Source organism: Lepus europaeus, chromosome 20 (genome assembly GCF_033115175.1).
Source record: "Lepus europaeus isolate LE1 chromosome 20, mLepTim1.pri, whole genome shotgun sequence".
Classification (NCBI taxonomy): Eukaryota; Metazoa; Chordata; class Mammalia; order Lagomorpha; family Leporidae; genus Lepus; species Lepus europaeus.
This window is the reverse complement of record NC_084846.1, coordinates 69,256,158-69,272,658: the sequence shown is the minus strand read 5'-3', so window position 1 is coordinate 69,272,658 and position 16,501 is coordinate 69,256,158. Positions and strand designations below refer to the sequence as shown.

At 46.6% G+C, this 16,501-nt stretch overlaps 2 protein-coding genes across 4 annotated transcripts in view; one reads left to right on the top strand and one right to left on the bottom strand.

Annotated features, from left to right (window-relative positions):
- The window catches only part of VOPP1 (VOPP1 WW domain binding protein), a 57,255-nt gene extending 52,974 nt beyond the window's left edge, over positions 1-4,281 (top strand). The window contains exon 2 of one of the 2 annotated variants that reach the window (XR_009864571.1): positions 2,937-3,015. Coding sequence is in view for 1 of the 2 variants with exons in the window: in XM_062178401.1 (XP_062034385.1) it covers positions 2,937-3,043 (107 nt within the window). In the remaining variant the exon portion in view is untranslated. Of the gene's footprint in view, positions 1-2,936 lie in introns of both variants that reach the window. The other variant, XM_062178401.1, reaches the window with a different exon arrangement.
- Positions 4,268-16,501, bottom strand: part of LANCL2 (LanC like glutathione S-transferase 2) — a 34,663-nt gene continuing 22,429 nt past the window's right edge. Inside the window, exons 7-9 of one of the 2 annotated variants that reach the window (XM_062178398.1) lie at positions 11,081-11,257; positions 8,650-8,722; positions 4,268-6,453 (exon numbers count right to left, since the gene is read on the bottom strand). In XM_062178398.1, the coding sequence (XP_062034382.1) occupies positions 6,338-6,453; positions 8,650-8,722; positions 11,081-11,257 (366 nt within the window). In that variant the 3' untranslated portion in view covers positions 4,268-6,337. The remainder of the gene's footprint in view (positions 6,454-8,649; positions 8,723-11,080; positions 11,258-16,501) is intronic. The other variant, XM_062178399.1, reaches the window with a different exon arrangement.

Below are 16,501 nucleotides of genomic sequence, written 5' to 3'. Positions count from 1 at the left end.
CAGGTGGCCAGAATGAAGCACATGGCGTCGCTGACCGCATCACTGCTGTTCAAGGCCATGTGGGCCCTGAACTCCTCAAGGCCTTGCCTCTAACCAGCCCTCTGGAGCCAGAGGGGGCAGGAGCAGTTGTTTTCCAAGGGGGTCTCTGGCTCTGCAGCAGCACTGCCACTCGAAACTTGTTAGCACTGCAGGTTCTCAGGCCCTGCCCCAGACCACCTGAGCCAGACACTTGCCCTGCAGTCTGTTTTCATGACTCCTGATGTCTCTCCTGGTCAAGGCTTTTCACTCTCCTTTCTTCAATGCCAGTACTTGCCCCCTCCTCCCCCTACTCAGCAGATGCCAGCTGGCTCCTCCTGCCTCACTGAGGAAACCTAAGCCATCAGAAGAGATTCCCACTCAGTCCTCCGACCCAGCATCTGTCACTGGTGGTGACGCAGGCCTGGCTCCTTCCTGAAGCCATCCCTCTCGCCCACTCTTGTCCTCTCCTGCAGACTCATTTATCTCCAGTCATTCCCATTAATTCACAAACATGCTGTTCATTTTCTGAACTTAAATTTTCTTGATCTTGTTTCTCTTTCATCAGCTAAGTTGTTTTCTTTTGTAATGAAACCCCTTTACAGTGCTGTCCATGCTGCCCACAGGTTCACCAGGGCTGCTTGTGGTAAATTCAGCAGTGGGAGCTTCATTTCCCTCCTACTAAGCACTTAATGGAAGCATCATTACCTTCTCTGTCCCTTGGGCACACTCCTCTGCAACATCTCAGAGTTGGCGTGGCCTGAGGCTCCGCCGTGGTCTCGTCTCTGAAGGCTGCAGCCATCTCATGGCTGATAATGGCATCAACAACTTGACACTTCAATCCCAGACTTCTCCCCAACTCCACACCTGTGCCTGGCTCACCCTCGCCTTCCTTGCCTGGCCTCTCCACCTCAGCCCTGCAGCCCAGCTCTGGCAAGCCCCTTCCAGCCTCTCCACTCAAGCAAACGCTGTGCAGTCTTTGCCAGCTCTTTCACACTTTGTGCCTGATCATCAGGAAGCCATCTCTCTGGTTCTTGCTTCAAGAAAATACTGAGTCTGGTGCCTCTCACCATCCAGGGCTCCCAACTCTGCTGAGCCATCACTGTCTCATCTCAGAGCTATGCCTGGATGTGCACTGGACATCCCTTCCTGTGCTCAGAACTCAGGGGCCCTGCTCCATCTGGAGCAAAGCCACACCTAAGCACTGCCTTGTGCGATCCCCAAACCCTTCTTGTCCTCCCCAGAAGTGAGACCCTGTGGGATGCGCCTTCCACCAACACCATCTCCAGGCTCACTCCTGGGCCACCCAGACCCAGTGTGCTATCTTTCCCATCACTGCTGCCTCCCTGCTTCGCTTTGCTTTAGCTTATTTGCCACCTTACGACACATCAGAAAACCTGCTTATATAGGTTTCCTGGTTTGGTTTTACTTTCCTGTTGTGATCATGGTGGGGGGTGGGTCCAAATGCCTGGAATGGTGTCTGGTGTTGAGTAAATACTTAATGAAGAATTAAGTACTCATATTGCAACCAAGAAATAAAAACATCTTGTACAAAGGCACACTGAGAACAAGACAAATTCCTGAAACTCAGAAGCAGGACTGGAAAATAAAGCTGGAATCTCAGAAAGTAAAGCAAAAACATACAGGTATATAAAATAGAAGACAAGGCAGAGACTATATTTAGAGATTTACTATCCAAGTAACAGGTGTTCAAGAAAAAAAGATATTGGAGGGGAAAACTGCACCAAGAAAATAACTGAACGTTTTCTAGAACTTACCGGCACCAGACCCATTATCATGAGATATGATAAAATGCCCCACAGCTTCCAAAGTGAGCAGATAGAACACAAAACTGCTGAGAAACTGGAACTGCAATGGCTGTGAAATTTCCACCAGCAATGCTGGAAGCTGGAAGGCAGTAGAGCAGCACCTTGAGATTTCAGTAGGAAAGGGATTCCAGTCACAAAGTCTGTCGGCAGAGCAGAGCCAAGCCGTCTTCCAGGCATGGGGAATTCTCCTTTTGTGTTGAGGGCACAGAGCATGTGGCCCCCATGCTTGCTCTGGCAGCTTCAGGAAGGGCTGTGTGAGATGCTCAGGGGAAGACAGCAGCCTCTGGTTTGTCAAGAAGGTGGAGGTCATCAGTCCTGTTGGGGCCACCCCTAATGGGCAGCCCCTGAGTGAAAGGCTGGCCCTCTCTGTTCTTGGGACTGTTGAGGGTATTTCTAGCATCAGGGTGGTTTGGAGGAATGGGTTGCTCCGTGTGTTGTGTTCTGTGGGCAGAACTTGAGTGGGGTCACGTCTTATCACCATGGGATCAGCCTAAGGATGATAATCCAGTCAGCTCTCTCTTGTACAGCAGTGGGGAGGAGGGTTGCCCAGCCCAACAAGCCCCATGGGGCACAAAACAAAGCAGCCAGAGATGCCTAGAACCAAAGCCAATGCCCTTTGTGCCCCAGGCTTTAAGCAAGCCTGAAACCGTGGCTGAGGGCATCCTTACTGCTGCATCCAGACTTCCCTGGAAACACCTTGTGCTGGTGAGGGATACAGGAGCACATTACACACATGGCATGCAGTTGACTAACGCTCCAGATGGCTGAGCAGGGCTGTGGTGAGCATGGGACTCTGATATGGACTAGGTTTTCATGGCAGCACCAGGCAAGTGACCCTGTTCTCCACATCAAAGCCATGCACCTGCCTGTACCAGGTTTGCCTTCCACCTGAGATTCCTAGTGCTCCCACCAGCCTAATGAGGTGGACCTGTCATTCCTGACTGCAGACAAGATGTGGAGATTCAGAAATTGCTCAAGTTCACAGAGTGAACACAGCCCAGAGGCACTGCTCTTCACCCACACAACACTTGTGTGGGATTGGCCTGCCAGTGGGAATGTTTTTTGATGCTGTCTGCCCCATCTTGTGCCTAGGACCGGGACCACCCCCTCCTTCAAGCCCAATGAGTGTTACACTGGAGGCTGGGCTGACTACTGCCTGGAAGATGCACACACTGCCCACCTGGAGGCATGCTGCCTGACTGCAGAGGGCTGCTGGGGTCCTGCTCAAGGGTGCTTTCCTCCAGCAGGTACTCTTTAGTGACTGAGCTACGTGAAGACGGCGTCGGGGCGACAGTTCTCCATTTCACTGTCAGCACCTAGCACAATGCCCAACATGCTGCAGGCACTCAGTACACCTGTGCTGGATGAAGGACTCAAGCTTCCTATCTCCAAATGGGGGCGGGAAATGGGGCAGCGGTATTTGTGAGGCAGACTGGACCATCTGAGGTCACTGGTGCTTCAGTGATCTAGCTGTGGTCCATGGAGCCAGAGTATTGGCAAAGCTTGTCCCCAAAGGAGTCCACAGCTTGTTCTGATCTGCAGAGACAAGGAGTACCGTTGCAGAGTGGGCTGAATGCCGAGCAGCTGGGACCTCCACCACCTGCAGCTCAGCTGCCTGCACCAGGAAGGCCACGACAGACTGCAGGACTAGAGCACAAGCCCAACTGATTGGCAATTTGCTCTCACCAAGAATATGCCATGGCAATAAATTCAGACCTGCAGTTGGCATCTTCCACCAGGAGGGGTCTCTGTCAGCACTTAACTTGATTCCACATCCCGCAGAACAGCTTGCATGTTCCTAACCCCACACACACCTGTTACAGTCCAGGAGGCTTGAAGCTCTGAGGAAGAGTAGGAACCATATCCACGCATGTGACTCCTCAGGCCAACACAGTCCCACCCCTACTCTACGTCCTGCCTCCTATAGACTTTGAGGCTTAGGAAAGGTGGGGCCCTAGAAATTTGTTAACATGATGAGGAAAGGAACCTAGGCTTTCGCTTGGATTACTGTTTTTGTGAATTTAACAGATGAAGCAATAGATACAAAACTGCGTTTCTCAGTTAAAAGTGGCATCCACTGGAAGGAATGGATGCAGGGCCCCTGGGGTGGTGAGGCAAATGCCCAGTCACACGCCTGGCTGCGTGTGGTGTAGAGGAGGAGCTCAGTGCCATCCAGAAGCACCACCATTGCTGAGACCACGTGGCACTGAGCTGCTCCCATGAACAGCCAGGCCAGCCCATCATTCTCTTATGTGGGAAAGTGGTCAGCAACCTTACCATCATGAGCCAAAGTTTGGGAGGTCTTGGTAGAATGCACAAGAATGAGCAACTGCTGTATTTCAGCAATGAACCCAGTGGTCAGGACCAGTGCAGATGCCCCTATTGTTCTCAACAGACGTGAGAACAAAAGAAGATACCAAAGGTTGTCACAACAGACTGCCTTTTATTTATTAACAAAACCAAAGAACCCCACACACATTTTGTGGATGTCAACTTTTTGCCCTCAGATTTTAATTGTATTGTGAACACATGTATTTTGAAATTTAGACACACATTCTGGAGAGCACCACTGTAGACTGGAACAAATCCAAGAAATGAACATGAGATATCTGACTTCAGACGCCTGCAACGGCCAAGGGGCATCTGTAAATCCTATTCTGTGATGTCCAGGGACCAAGATGAATGTGCCAATAGCAGCCCACACAACACACAAGGAAGTGGTTAAAGCAGAGCCATGACCCGCACACCTGTTACCTCTAGTGGATGAGTGGCTTTTCAAAAGTACATCTGCAGGAACAACAAAACTCCAAGATATTACACCACAGGTATCTTATCTTTCCCACAGCAGGCTAGTCAAACTATTTTAAGATGCATGTGAGTGGACCTTGAAGTCCATTCTGGCCAGTGACAGATCTGTGAGCTTCCTCCTCCTCGCTGAGAAGGATTGTGCTACAGAGGCCTGAGGTGGCCACCAGCTTCCCTCATATCATTTCCAGTGAAGAGGGTGGGTATGATGGGAACAGTGTTGCTCTGAGGATGGCTCAGCCTGTACGTGGCCCATGTCTTGCCTTTAGGACTAAGGGAGCTGGACCCTGAAAAGCACAGCCCAAATAAAACTGCAAGGATCTGCACACATGGAAACCACCTGCCTCACACAGGAGCAAAAAATTGGAGAGAGGCACAGGTTCAAAAGTAGCAGGTCATGTGTTTGGCATGCCAGCACCACCAGGAAGGGTCAGAAGTATCAAAAGGCTGCAAATGCATCAAGGGTTTCTTCTGATCGATGCTCTTCTTTCTCCTTTATGAAAGGGGTGTCCAGGGTGGTAAGGGTTCCAGGGTTGGGAAACCTTTCTTCTGCCAAAAGCCATCTGAATATTTACAGTATCATTCATGGGTCACACAAAATTAACAACTTAAAAATTAGCCTGCTATACAGATTTATTGAATTTTGAGTTCTGTCTGCAGCTGCTTTGGCAGAGCCAGATCAAATGATTTCATGGTTCTTATACGGCCTGCAGGTTGGATGTTCCCTACCCCTGGGAAAACTCCCAGGCTGAGACAGTGTCCTTCTAAAGACAAATCAATGCAAATTTTAAGAAATAGAAAATTTTCATACAGCTAATACCGCCATTTTTTTGGTTAGAACACTGTCTCCCATATGTAATGCAAACCAGTACTTCTGATTTATTCCACCCAAAAGTGGACATGAAGTAAGAACTGTGTTCATCCCAAGTCTGTGCTTTGATGACTCACCACATTTTGAAACGTGCTAATGGCAGAGCCTCATCATCCTCTGGACTGCGTTCTCCCAGTATCCGTAAGTTATGGTGTTAACACAAGAGTATGTTGAATAATTAGAGTCTGTGCCTGGCAAGTGTCCGAGATGGCCATGCTCAGTAGGCTTCCCCTGATGTCACTCCCTGGGGCCTGAAGTCTTCTTCCCAAGACAGTCTTGGGCTGCAAGGGGCCTTTACCCAAAGCTCCTGAAACCTCTGGCTGACAGCAGGGTCCTGGAAGCTGCTTGTGCCACCTGGGGCTTCTTAAAAACACTAAGGTGAGCACAAGCAGAGAGGCTGACCTCTGTTCACTTCCCAAACCCCACTTGTTTCTTTCCCTCATGCATCCCTGCATCATCTTTCTGGCATACAAGAGACCTGACCACCTCTGTTAATTTGGAAGATACTCCCCTGGGTAGAGGGGAGCTGCAAGCTTGTGGGGGTCAAAGGGGCTTTCCACTAAGAACAACCTACACCTGCAGACACAAACACCAAGAAACATGCAGACACCACACAGGTCTGGAAGTGGAAAATTCATATTGCACATGGGTGAGGGGACACTGTCACAAAACGTGGGTAGGGTTTCTGTCAGTCATGCTCTGACTCAACTTTGTGAGGAAAGGGACCATGACGGTGTTTGCTGCTTTTCATTCCAGGATTCACAGCTGGTCTGTGTCAGGCACCAAGCAGTCTGTGGCTTTTGGTCCAACTGGTATTTTAGTTGTCTTTTTGTACCTTTTCATCCCTCTGTGAACAGCCAAGTTCAAATGCTGGAAACCGTGATGTCTCTGGCACCAGGATGTCAGAGAGGAAGTGAACAGCGCCAGCCATGCCTGCAACATAAAGTGTGGACAGCTCATGAATGGGCACAAGGGCAGTGTGTTTCAGTTTTTTTCTTTGTTGGAGAATGTGAACACGTGGGGAAGGAGTCAGTGGCGAATCTCTTGCACATTACCCAGCTGGCATAGTACCAGTGCTCTCTGCTTGTATAAGAGGCTTCAAGACATTTGTGGGAAATAGAATTAAAACATTTAAGTTCATTTTAGTGTATACGTTTTTGAAATTCTTGCATGTGAGGGAGGAGTCTTCAAGAAGTTCACAGAAAATGAATACTATGAAAAGTGGTATATGCCATGCTGAGATGACCTGTTTCCCCAAGTGGGTGAAGGATAGCAGATCCAGAGGAGTGGGTTCTTTCTAGAGGAGGCTGCCCCACCATCAGTGACCACACAGGACTCAGCATGACATCGCTTGATCCTTCTGACAGAACCTGGTTGGTTCCTACTGTGGTGAGACAGGGGAGAGAGTTGACCTGTTAACCCCATGACCTTTAGCCAGTTCTCCATTGAAAGACTCTGGCCCACTATTGTAAACCTGAATTTACAATCCTGAATGAACTTGGGTTTCGATTGTTAAATCTGCTGCAGATACACTGCACTTTTATGACATCAGAAAGGACTAAATGTTTTATCTGAAGTATTTTTTCTATGATTTCTCTGAATAAAAAGAACATATTCCACAAAAGACCTAACAAATGCTCTGTATTCTGTTCATATGATAAGATTTTAGGGGCCGGCGCTGTGGCACAGTAGGTTAATCCTCCACCTGCAGTGCCAGCATCCCATGTGGGCACCAGTTTTAGTCCCGGCTGCTCCTCTTCCAATCCAGCTCTCTGCTGTGGCCTAGGAGAGCAGCAGAAGATGGGCCAAGTCCTTGGGCCCCTGAACCCACGTGGGAGACCAGGAAGAAGCACCTGGCTCCTGGCTTTGGATTGGCAAAGCTCTGGCCGTTGCGGCCATTAGGGGAGTGAACCAATGGGTGGAAGACCTTTCTCTCTGTCTCTCCCTCTCACTGTCTGTAACTACCTCTCAAATAAATAAAAAAATCTATAAATTTTTTTTTAAAATATTACACATATCAGGAATAAAATAGGACATGTCACTAAATACAGTTCAGACACCAGAAGGGTAGCAAAGGAATACAACACCAGCTTTAACATACAAGAATTGGACCTCATAGAAGAAATGGACAGTTTCTCAAAAGCTGCAGAAAGAGAATTCTCCAGGCCTAGCAGGTTTTATTGGAGAATTCAGACATCTGAACTGGATTAACAACTCTCTCACCAGTGACACCAACTCTGTGCCAGGCAACGAGAAGACAGAGTACTTTTCAGGTATCTGATTTTCAGGATCCAATTCAGGTCCAAATCAAATAGGGACAGCACAAACTTCATGACTACAGATGCAGAAATATTTAACAAATATTAGCAAAAAGAATTCTGCAACATTTAAGTGCGGAGATACAAGACTGGCTTAACTGGAAATCAACCAATGTCATCTACAATATTAATGGGCTAAAAACAGGAAAATCACATGATCTCATCAGCAAGAGAGTAACCACTTCATTAAATTCAACACCCATCTGTTGATTTTTTTTAATCAAGTATTTACTCATTTAAGGTGTGGCTCTAAGTAATCAAAAATTCTAATCAGTTTATTCCAATGTCAGTTAACCTTTGCCTTTGAATTCTGTGGCTGATGCTGTAAATTTTGTCACACACAAACAAATACAAAACTTCAGGGGCCTCTCTGGAGGACTCCACCCAGCTTTCCTGAACCACATCCTCTATTGTACCAGCACCAGAGTCTGTGAATGGCCTTAGTGCTTTGACAGACTGCTGCTCTTTCTATAACTTCCTTCAATATTTGCTTGGTTTTTTCTAATTAGTAATATTTCTAACCATTAATATTCCTACATGCTATTATTCATGTTTCTTTATATGATTTACATAGTAAGTATACTTAACTATTCCAGCTTCCTGTTATGGTAATCACTGTTAATAAGTGACATACGTAACATCCACAAAAGGCACGGGCTGCCTCCCTCAAACTTCACCAAAGACCTAAGATGACCTGGCAAATATCCTCAGGAGTGAAAAACAGTAAAGTGAAGCAAGATTAGATGCTCATGTTCATCCACGGAGATGGTTCCACCCGAACGCCTAAACCCAGTGTTCTGCTCCCTCCTACCTTCAAAGAGGGAGTAGGGTCTGTCAGGAATGCGGCACCCATGTGCTCCGTAGTCCAGACACCACTCTGCAAACTAAAGAGACATTTCTTTTTAGGAATGGGGTTTTCACTGAAGGACACAGCCACCCTTCTCAGCGGGACGTGGCCAAGGCACTACCTCGCCCTGCTTCCTCCCATAAGGTGGCACTCACTACACAAGGCACTGGGAAGCCAGAGGCAGAACATTTTGCCCCTGGTGTCTACCTCCTGCCCTTGAGTGAGAATTCTCTTCCATCCCCAGTAAACACCCTCTGGTTCCTGGAGCACCTGCAAAACAGCTGGGAAATCCCCAGTACCAACCAAATGGTGACTCCCTGCCCACACTCTCACTGCATGGTGCTGTCTCCAGTTAGAAAACCCCTGAGCTGCAGCTCTCAGCTGTTTCCTGGGAGTCCCTTGGGCACTAGAGGTTCCAGAATTATCTAATAAACTTTCCTTTGGTGCACAAACCACAATGGCATTTGTATGCCAGGGGTCTTCAGTGATGAACACAGTGAAGAGCAAATCCAGTACTTGTGAAGCAAAACTGACTGCTTTCTACCCTGCCAATCTGTTCACCCTTGGAGCTGTTTCAGACCACATTTAGCTTTCTGAGCCAGGCAACAGGGACATACATGGACACCTCCACCTCTCCACATAAAAACAATGCCCTAAACTCTGTGGGTTCCACCTAGATCTTTTTATCAGCATCAATGATGCCTTGGTTTTGTAACTTGACATTTCTTGCATCAAGAGTTGAGCCACAGTGAAGCCCAGGGCTCCTGCCCACCACTGCCATCTAACTGCCCCCTGGCCCACCTCTGGTTCAGTATTCATGTATCCCTGGGATGCCTCATTATGAAGCCACTCCTTTGTCTCGAGCAGGACCCAGGGGGAGGACTCACAGGGTGGCTGTGACTACCTGTCTGACCTTACACTTACCACTCCCCTGCATGAACCCTGTCGTGCTCCTGTTTCTTGCCTCTGTGGCAGGAACATATGCCAACTCCCCAGGCCAGGGCATTCCCGGCCCCCATCTCAGACCACATAAATTCCCCATATTTACTTAATCACCTACATATAATCAAGGCTGATGAAGCCTTCAGCTCTGGCTGCTCCGACCTCTGCCTCTTGGGATGCACACCAGTTCTCACCATCCTGTAATATCTCGTCCTCCTCAACTCTCACTGTCCTTCAGGGCTTGGCCTAGATGCCATATCCTGACTCCCACTCTATGAGTATAGGTGCTGCTGCTGCTGCTGCTGTTGCATAGCATGTGGCTGTCATGTTCCATGTGTGCTCTGAGTATGTGGCTGCCATGTTGCTTGGGCTGGGGAAAAGCCTCATGACACAGATGGCCCCACTTGGAATGCACCAGCCCTGTGCTGCCACCCACCAACTCTCACCCATAAACCCTACTTTCCTTCTCTGTGTGTGGGAGGGCAGTTGCATTCTGTGAAGTGCATGTAGGAACAAAGCCCTACACGTGCCCTGTGTCCCTTTCACCGCACATGGAAGAAGGTTCTAGTTGGTGCTGCCTTCTGTATCAGGAATGGGCAGTGACCCAGAGAAATAAGGTCATGGAGCTTACAGTACTGTATAAACATTAAAAATACACAGTGAAAGACTGAGTGACCCTTCCACGGGGAAGATCTCAAATGCCTCTGAAATTTCAGTTAAGTGAAGATCTGAAAGGCAGGGATTTATTGTGCAATTTCAGGGGGAAGAGCTCTGCTGATGAGGGAGACAGCAAGAGCAGGTTGACAAGAAACAGCAGGGACTGTTCCTTAGGGCCCAATGTGGCTGCTGTGGAGTGGGCTAGGCTGGGCTGAGGCCTGCAGGGCTCTGAAAATGGGAGGGGGTGGGTCTGATCTGAAGTGCATTGGGACCTCACTGAGGCTTCCACACAGGGACAATTCAGATGACTGCATAGCATCTCAGGTTAACTCCTGACATCCTCAAGATGGGTTTTATTATTCCACTTTTACAAAACAGGGAACCAAGGTCTGAAAAAGAAATGTATCCACATCATAAAGCAACACCAGGTACAGCCAATAAGCCGAACCCTACTAAGGCAGGGTCTCCCAGTAGACAGTAACCCTGACCCTAACCAGGCAGTCTGACTCCAGGTACAGACACTCCCCTAACCACATAGTTTAACTCCAGGCACAGACTATACTGGTACCCCTAACTATAACCAGGCAGTCTGGCCCCAGAACTCATGTTCTTCAGAAATCATTTTTACCATTGCTATCACCACTTTACAGATACAGATGCTATGGCCCTGAGGCCAGGGACAAGTCTGTAAAGCAGGAACCTCAAAACCACAAAATTGGGAGAAACAGGTTCACAGAAGGAAGGCTGTGCCATGTCCTAGGCTGTCTAGATGTTGTCTGGGTAAAGCTGCCCTTACCTTGCAGGCCCGGTAGAGGTACTTTTTGTCCTGCGTAAGGCGGTAGAGGGACAGGAAGCAGTAGCCATTTCCGGCAGTCCCGTGGCAGATCCCATAGCCCTTCCGGAGCAAGCCCCGCTGCCAGATCACATCACTGCAGTCCATGGCCTCCTTCAAGTACTTCTCCTCCTTAAAGACCTGGGCAATGAGAAGACTCAGCACAGTACTTTCCCTTTCTGGTGGAAAATCGTACCACACCAGGGAAATGGAAACGGCACTGGGGATAAAAAATAAAACCTGTAGCAGTAGCAGACAACACCTTACGACTGCAACTGGCCAGTATGTGCCTCCTACCTTCTTCCTCATTGTAGAGCAGACGTAATTTAAAAAAAAAAAAAAAAAAAATATTGGGGCTGGTGTTGTGGCGTAGCAGGTAAAGCTGCTGCCTATAATGCTGGTATTCCATATGGGCGCCAGTTCAAGACATAGCTGCTCCACTTCTGATCCAGTTCTCTGCTAACGGGCTGGGAAAAACAGCAGGAATGTTTGGGACCTTGCAGCCATGTGGAAGACCCAGAAGAAGCTCCTGGTTCCTGGCTTCAGCCTGGCCCAGCTCTGGCCCTTGCTGCCACTTGGAGAGTGAACCACCGGATGGAAGATCTTTCTCTTTCTCTCTGTATTTCTTCCAAATAAATAAATATATCTTTTTTAAAAAAAAGTTTATTTATTTGAAAAGCAAGAGTTAGAGAGAACGAGGAGAGACAGGTATCTTTCACCTGCTGCTTCACTTCCATTTAGGCCACAACATCCAGATATGGGCCAGGCCAAAGCCAGGAACTAGGAACTCTGTTCTGGTCTTCCTCGTGGGTGGCAGGGACCCAATATCCAGGCCAACATCTGCTGCCTCCTAGGTACATTAGCAGGATGCTAGATGGGAGTGGAGTAGTCATGTCTTACATTAGCACTCTGCCCTGTGCAAAAGTAATTCTAAAATCCACTTTGGACAATGAAAACCCTGCCACACTCTTCGACAAGACGTTTGTTCACAAATAAACCATTCAGTGTTGCCTAGGGCATACCTGCTGCAGCTCTAAGCTGCTCTGGTGGAAGACAACCCGTGGACTGAGGATTCCACGATGTCCTGTTGCTAGGACAAGACGACCCCATCTCCTGGGCTGACCCACACACTGATAGGACCCTGAGCACCGTGCCCTACCAAGGCTGGAATATCTGTCAGAATCTACCAGAAGGAAGCTATACAAAACTTTCTGCCATCCAGAGCACAACTGCCTGGATGGAGGCAAATGATAGATGGGAGGGGCTTTTTTCACCTTCTCAGATGCCTTTTAGGTTTTCTTTTTCCTCACACTTCACTTACTGTTTCCCTGTCCTTTCCTGGGTAGTCATTTCCATCTGCTTTACCCCTTCCATTCTATCATAAGTGAGCTTGGACAAGGAACCAGATGTGTGAACTGGAGCTGTGGTCACTGAGCAGCTCTGAGCCCTCATCTGAGAAGGGTTCTGTTCAGTGTCTATGCAGGCAGAGGTAACAGAGGTCAGATGTTCTTGGAGCTGGGCTGCCAGACAGAAACAAAACTCCTTTCTTTTTTTTTTTTAAAGTTCTGATTTACTTGAAAGACAGATAAAGAGATCTTCCCAAAACAGCCAGGTCTGGGCCAGGCTGAAGCCAGGAACTCCACCCGGGTCTCTCACTTGGGGACTGAGACCCAAGGATACCAACCATCATCTGCTGCCTCCTAGGTACGTTAGCAGGAAGCTGGTTCAGAAGTGAACAGAATCATACTGGACAGGACAGAACTGTACCAGACAGAACAGAATAATACCAAACAGAAGCAGGGATCTCGGGGGGGTGGGTGCGAGCACTGAAAATAAGAAACATATTTGTAAATATCAAAGTGCCTTATATATCTTTATTTCTTTAAAATACTCAGGATTATTTAAAGAAGAAATGATAATGTGCTACTGGAGGTAATATTTATAGTAACACATTTTACAGTCAAATGGGAGGAATACAATCATAAGCTGATGTGAGGTGGCATAAAGTTAGCTCTAAGCAGCTTGTGAGAAGTCAGGGGTGGATACACAGGCCCTATAGCAACCAGTAAAAAAGAGCTACAGAGTCAACAGAGAAATGAAAATCAAATTCTGAAAAATATCCACCTGATCTCTCCTCCCACTCTAAGAAAAAGCAGGAAAGGAAAAAATGAAGGGGATGGGGAACAGGTTATAACTGAAGAAACCACATGAAAATATGATGGCAAAGCTAAATCTAACCATATCAGTAAACACACATGAACTTAAACGTTCCAATGGCAAGGCTGAGAATTCTAAAATGTATGTAAACTAAAGTCCCCACTTTGAAGAGATACATTTTAAGTATAAAGCTCAGAAAAGTTGAAAGCAAAAAGAGGGTAAAGATACATCATGTAAACCATAATGATAAAATGCTGTATTGGCTGTAATTTATTTTTTAAATTTGTTTATTTGAAATGCAAAGCATCAGAGAGAGAGCGAGGGAGACAGAGACACAGATCTTCCATCTGTTGTTTCACTCCTCAAATGGCTTCAATGGCTAGGTCAGGGCTACGCTGAAGCCCAGGACCAGGAACTATCTGAGTCTCCCACATGGGTGGGAGGGATCCAAGCACTTCGGCCATCACCCACAGCCTTCCCAGGTGTATCAACAGGAAGCTGGATTGGAAGTGGAAGAGCTGAGACTTGAACAAGCTCTCTCACAAGGGATGCTGGTGTCATAAGCAGTGACTTGATCCGTTGTACTGCAATGGCCCCTGTGAAAAAGTAATTCTAAAGTCTACTTTGAAAAATGAAAAAGTTTCCAAAGTAGACTTCAATACAAAAACATTGTCTTGACTATCTTGAGACTATCCCCTGAGACAAGAGACATTTCATAATGACAAAAGAACCAATTAATTAGGAAGATATAATCATAAAAGTTCACAGAAAAATTGAATTAAAAGATTTTATTTTGGTGCAAAAAATGTTTAGAATCCCATGTTTTGTTATAATAGTCATTCCCCAAAATGCTCTGAAGTACCTTGGTATAAAAATATGCCTGGTCCATCAAAGAGAGAGGCGCCTTTCTCTGAAGGGAGGAAGGAACCTTCACTGTGATACGGCCTTGACTAAACAAGTTCAGAGTCGGTGAACTCAAGGGGCTTCCATAGCCTAGACAGCTCATAGCAAGAGTCTCGGGTGATTGCTGATGTCATAAATAAGAGTGTCAATTGTTAAATCAACAACGGGAGTCACTGGGTACATGCTCCCCATGTAGGATCTCTGTCCTTAATGTGTTTTACTATGAAACGTAAAAACACTACTAGTCGAACAGTACCCTATACCTTGTGCGGTTGTGTGAGTGCAGCCTGTTGAAATCCTTGCTTAGTATATACTAAGTTGATCTTCAGTATATGAAGGTAATTGAAAATGAAACTCGATAAAGGGTGGGATGGGAGAGGGTGAGGGAGAGAGGAGGGCCACGGGAGGGAGGTTGGGGGGGGGGGAAGCCACAACAATACAAAAGTTGCACTTTGTAAATTCACATTTATGAAATTAAAAAAAAAAATGCCTGGTAACAGAGCCTCAAAGTGCACGAACCAAAAGCCAATAAAATCGAAGAGAAGAAATAAATAAAGCCACACTAACACATGGGAGATTATAACAGGAGACCAAATGTAGAAGGTCAGAGAGTGGGGGTCAGCAGACTACAAGCCATCCAGCATGATTCTGTCAACAAAACTTGGGAACAGGGCCAAGACCACTCTGCCCAACACTGACTTGGATCCTCTCAGCAGGAACTGTGCACACCACAGTCCCAGAGAGTGCTGAGCCTGTCAAACAGCATGAGAGCAACTCCTCCAACCACCCTACTTGACACATTCACAGAACACAGAGGTGCACTTGGCACACTCACCCTGACACACAAGGCTGGAACACACAATGACTCAAATCACACAGGGCTTGTTCTCTGACAACAATGGACTAAAAAGCAGCAATCTATAAAAATATCTAGAAAACTCAAACACTTGGAAAATACACAACACACTTAACCCATGGGTAAAAAGAAAATCTTAAGGATAATTTAAAAATACATGAGCAGCAATTTCTAAGTATTAACCCCCAAAAAACGAGAACATATGTTCACAGAAAGACCTAGACAAGAATGTTTTAGCAACTTACTCATAATGGAAACTGATAAACTGTGGTATACTTATATAAGTGAAGCTTAAAATTAGGACATTACAAAATCTTGAGAAAGATGGAAATAAAGTTTGCAAAGACCTCTTTAAGTAATTCTGATGCACACCCAGAGAAAGACATCCCAATGTTTCAAATCACTTATATGCAAAATTGGAGCATCGTTTCCATGAAAACATTCTGACTTAAGCACTGGCTGCTGCTCCTCCCTGAGAGGGAGCACTCCTAGGGCAGTCTTCAGAGTGAAGAGAAAGGGACCTGAAGGGCAGGCTGCTATTCGCCCATCTGGTACAGAATCCATGAACTGCCAAGTATCACTGTGGTGAGACCTGCGTGTGGTTTTCTCAGGCATCATGTTGACCTCTGCAAACAATCTCCTTTAAGCAGTGTGGGCATTTGTATACATACAGTACCTGAACCCACAAAAATTGCCAAGGCTCTAGAGTTCAGAATGTGAGATGAGAAGGTAGAATTTGCTACCATTACCTGTTATTTACTGTCAGATAATCAAGAGCTGACTGCAGGTTTTCATCAAAACTGCTTCCACCTATGGGGTCTGAAAATGTAATTTGGTAGAAAATCACTCACAATTAACAAAATCCCCAAGGAAACACAGAACAAGACCATCTAAAGTACACTTTCATTTACAGAAGCATGTTTCCTAGTTAAATATCAAAACAGGATTAGCATCTATATGGACGGAAAGAACATTTTATGAGTCTAGAGTCAACTGTTTTATTTGTGAAACACATCCATTTTTTTTTCAAATACTCGAAAACTATGCCATCATAATCACAGCTGAAGAACTGGACTTTATATGCCAGCATGGGAAACCAATCACACAAAACTTAAAACACTTCCTTCCTAGTTTTAAGAGACAGCATCAATGAACACAGGCCCTCCTAACTTAAGCCACGGTGACTGGAAAGAAAATACAGCCTAAAGGTTCCCCAGGGCTGCCCCTGCCCCTGCCTTGGTCAAATGCAAATGCCATTGTCCATTCAGTGACAGCTGTGCAGAAGGCAGGAAGGCTTAGTCTAAACCTATTTTCTGAAATTCACACTATGAAGACACATTACCAGTCTATAAACCTATATTTTATGCGCTTTCTTAAATCACCACTGCTGCCTTCCTGCCCTGGAAGGCTGTGACATTCCTCTCTTACCTCATGTTAATGCAGAGAACAAAACTAAGTTTGAGTGACTA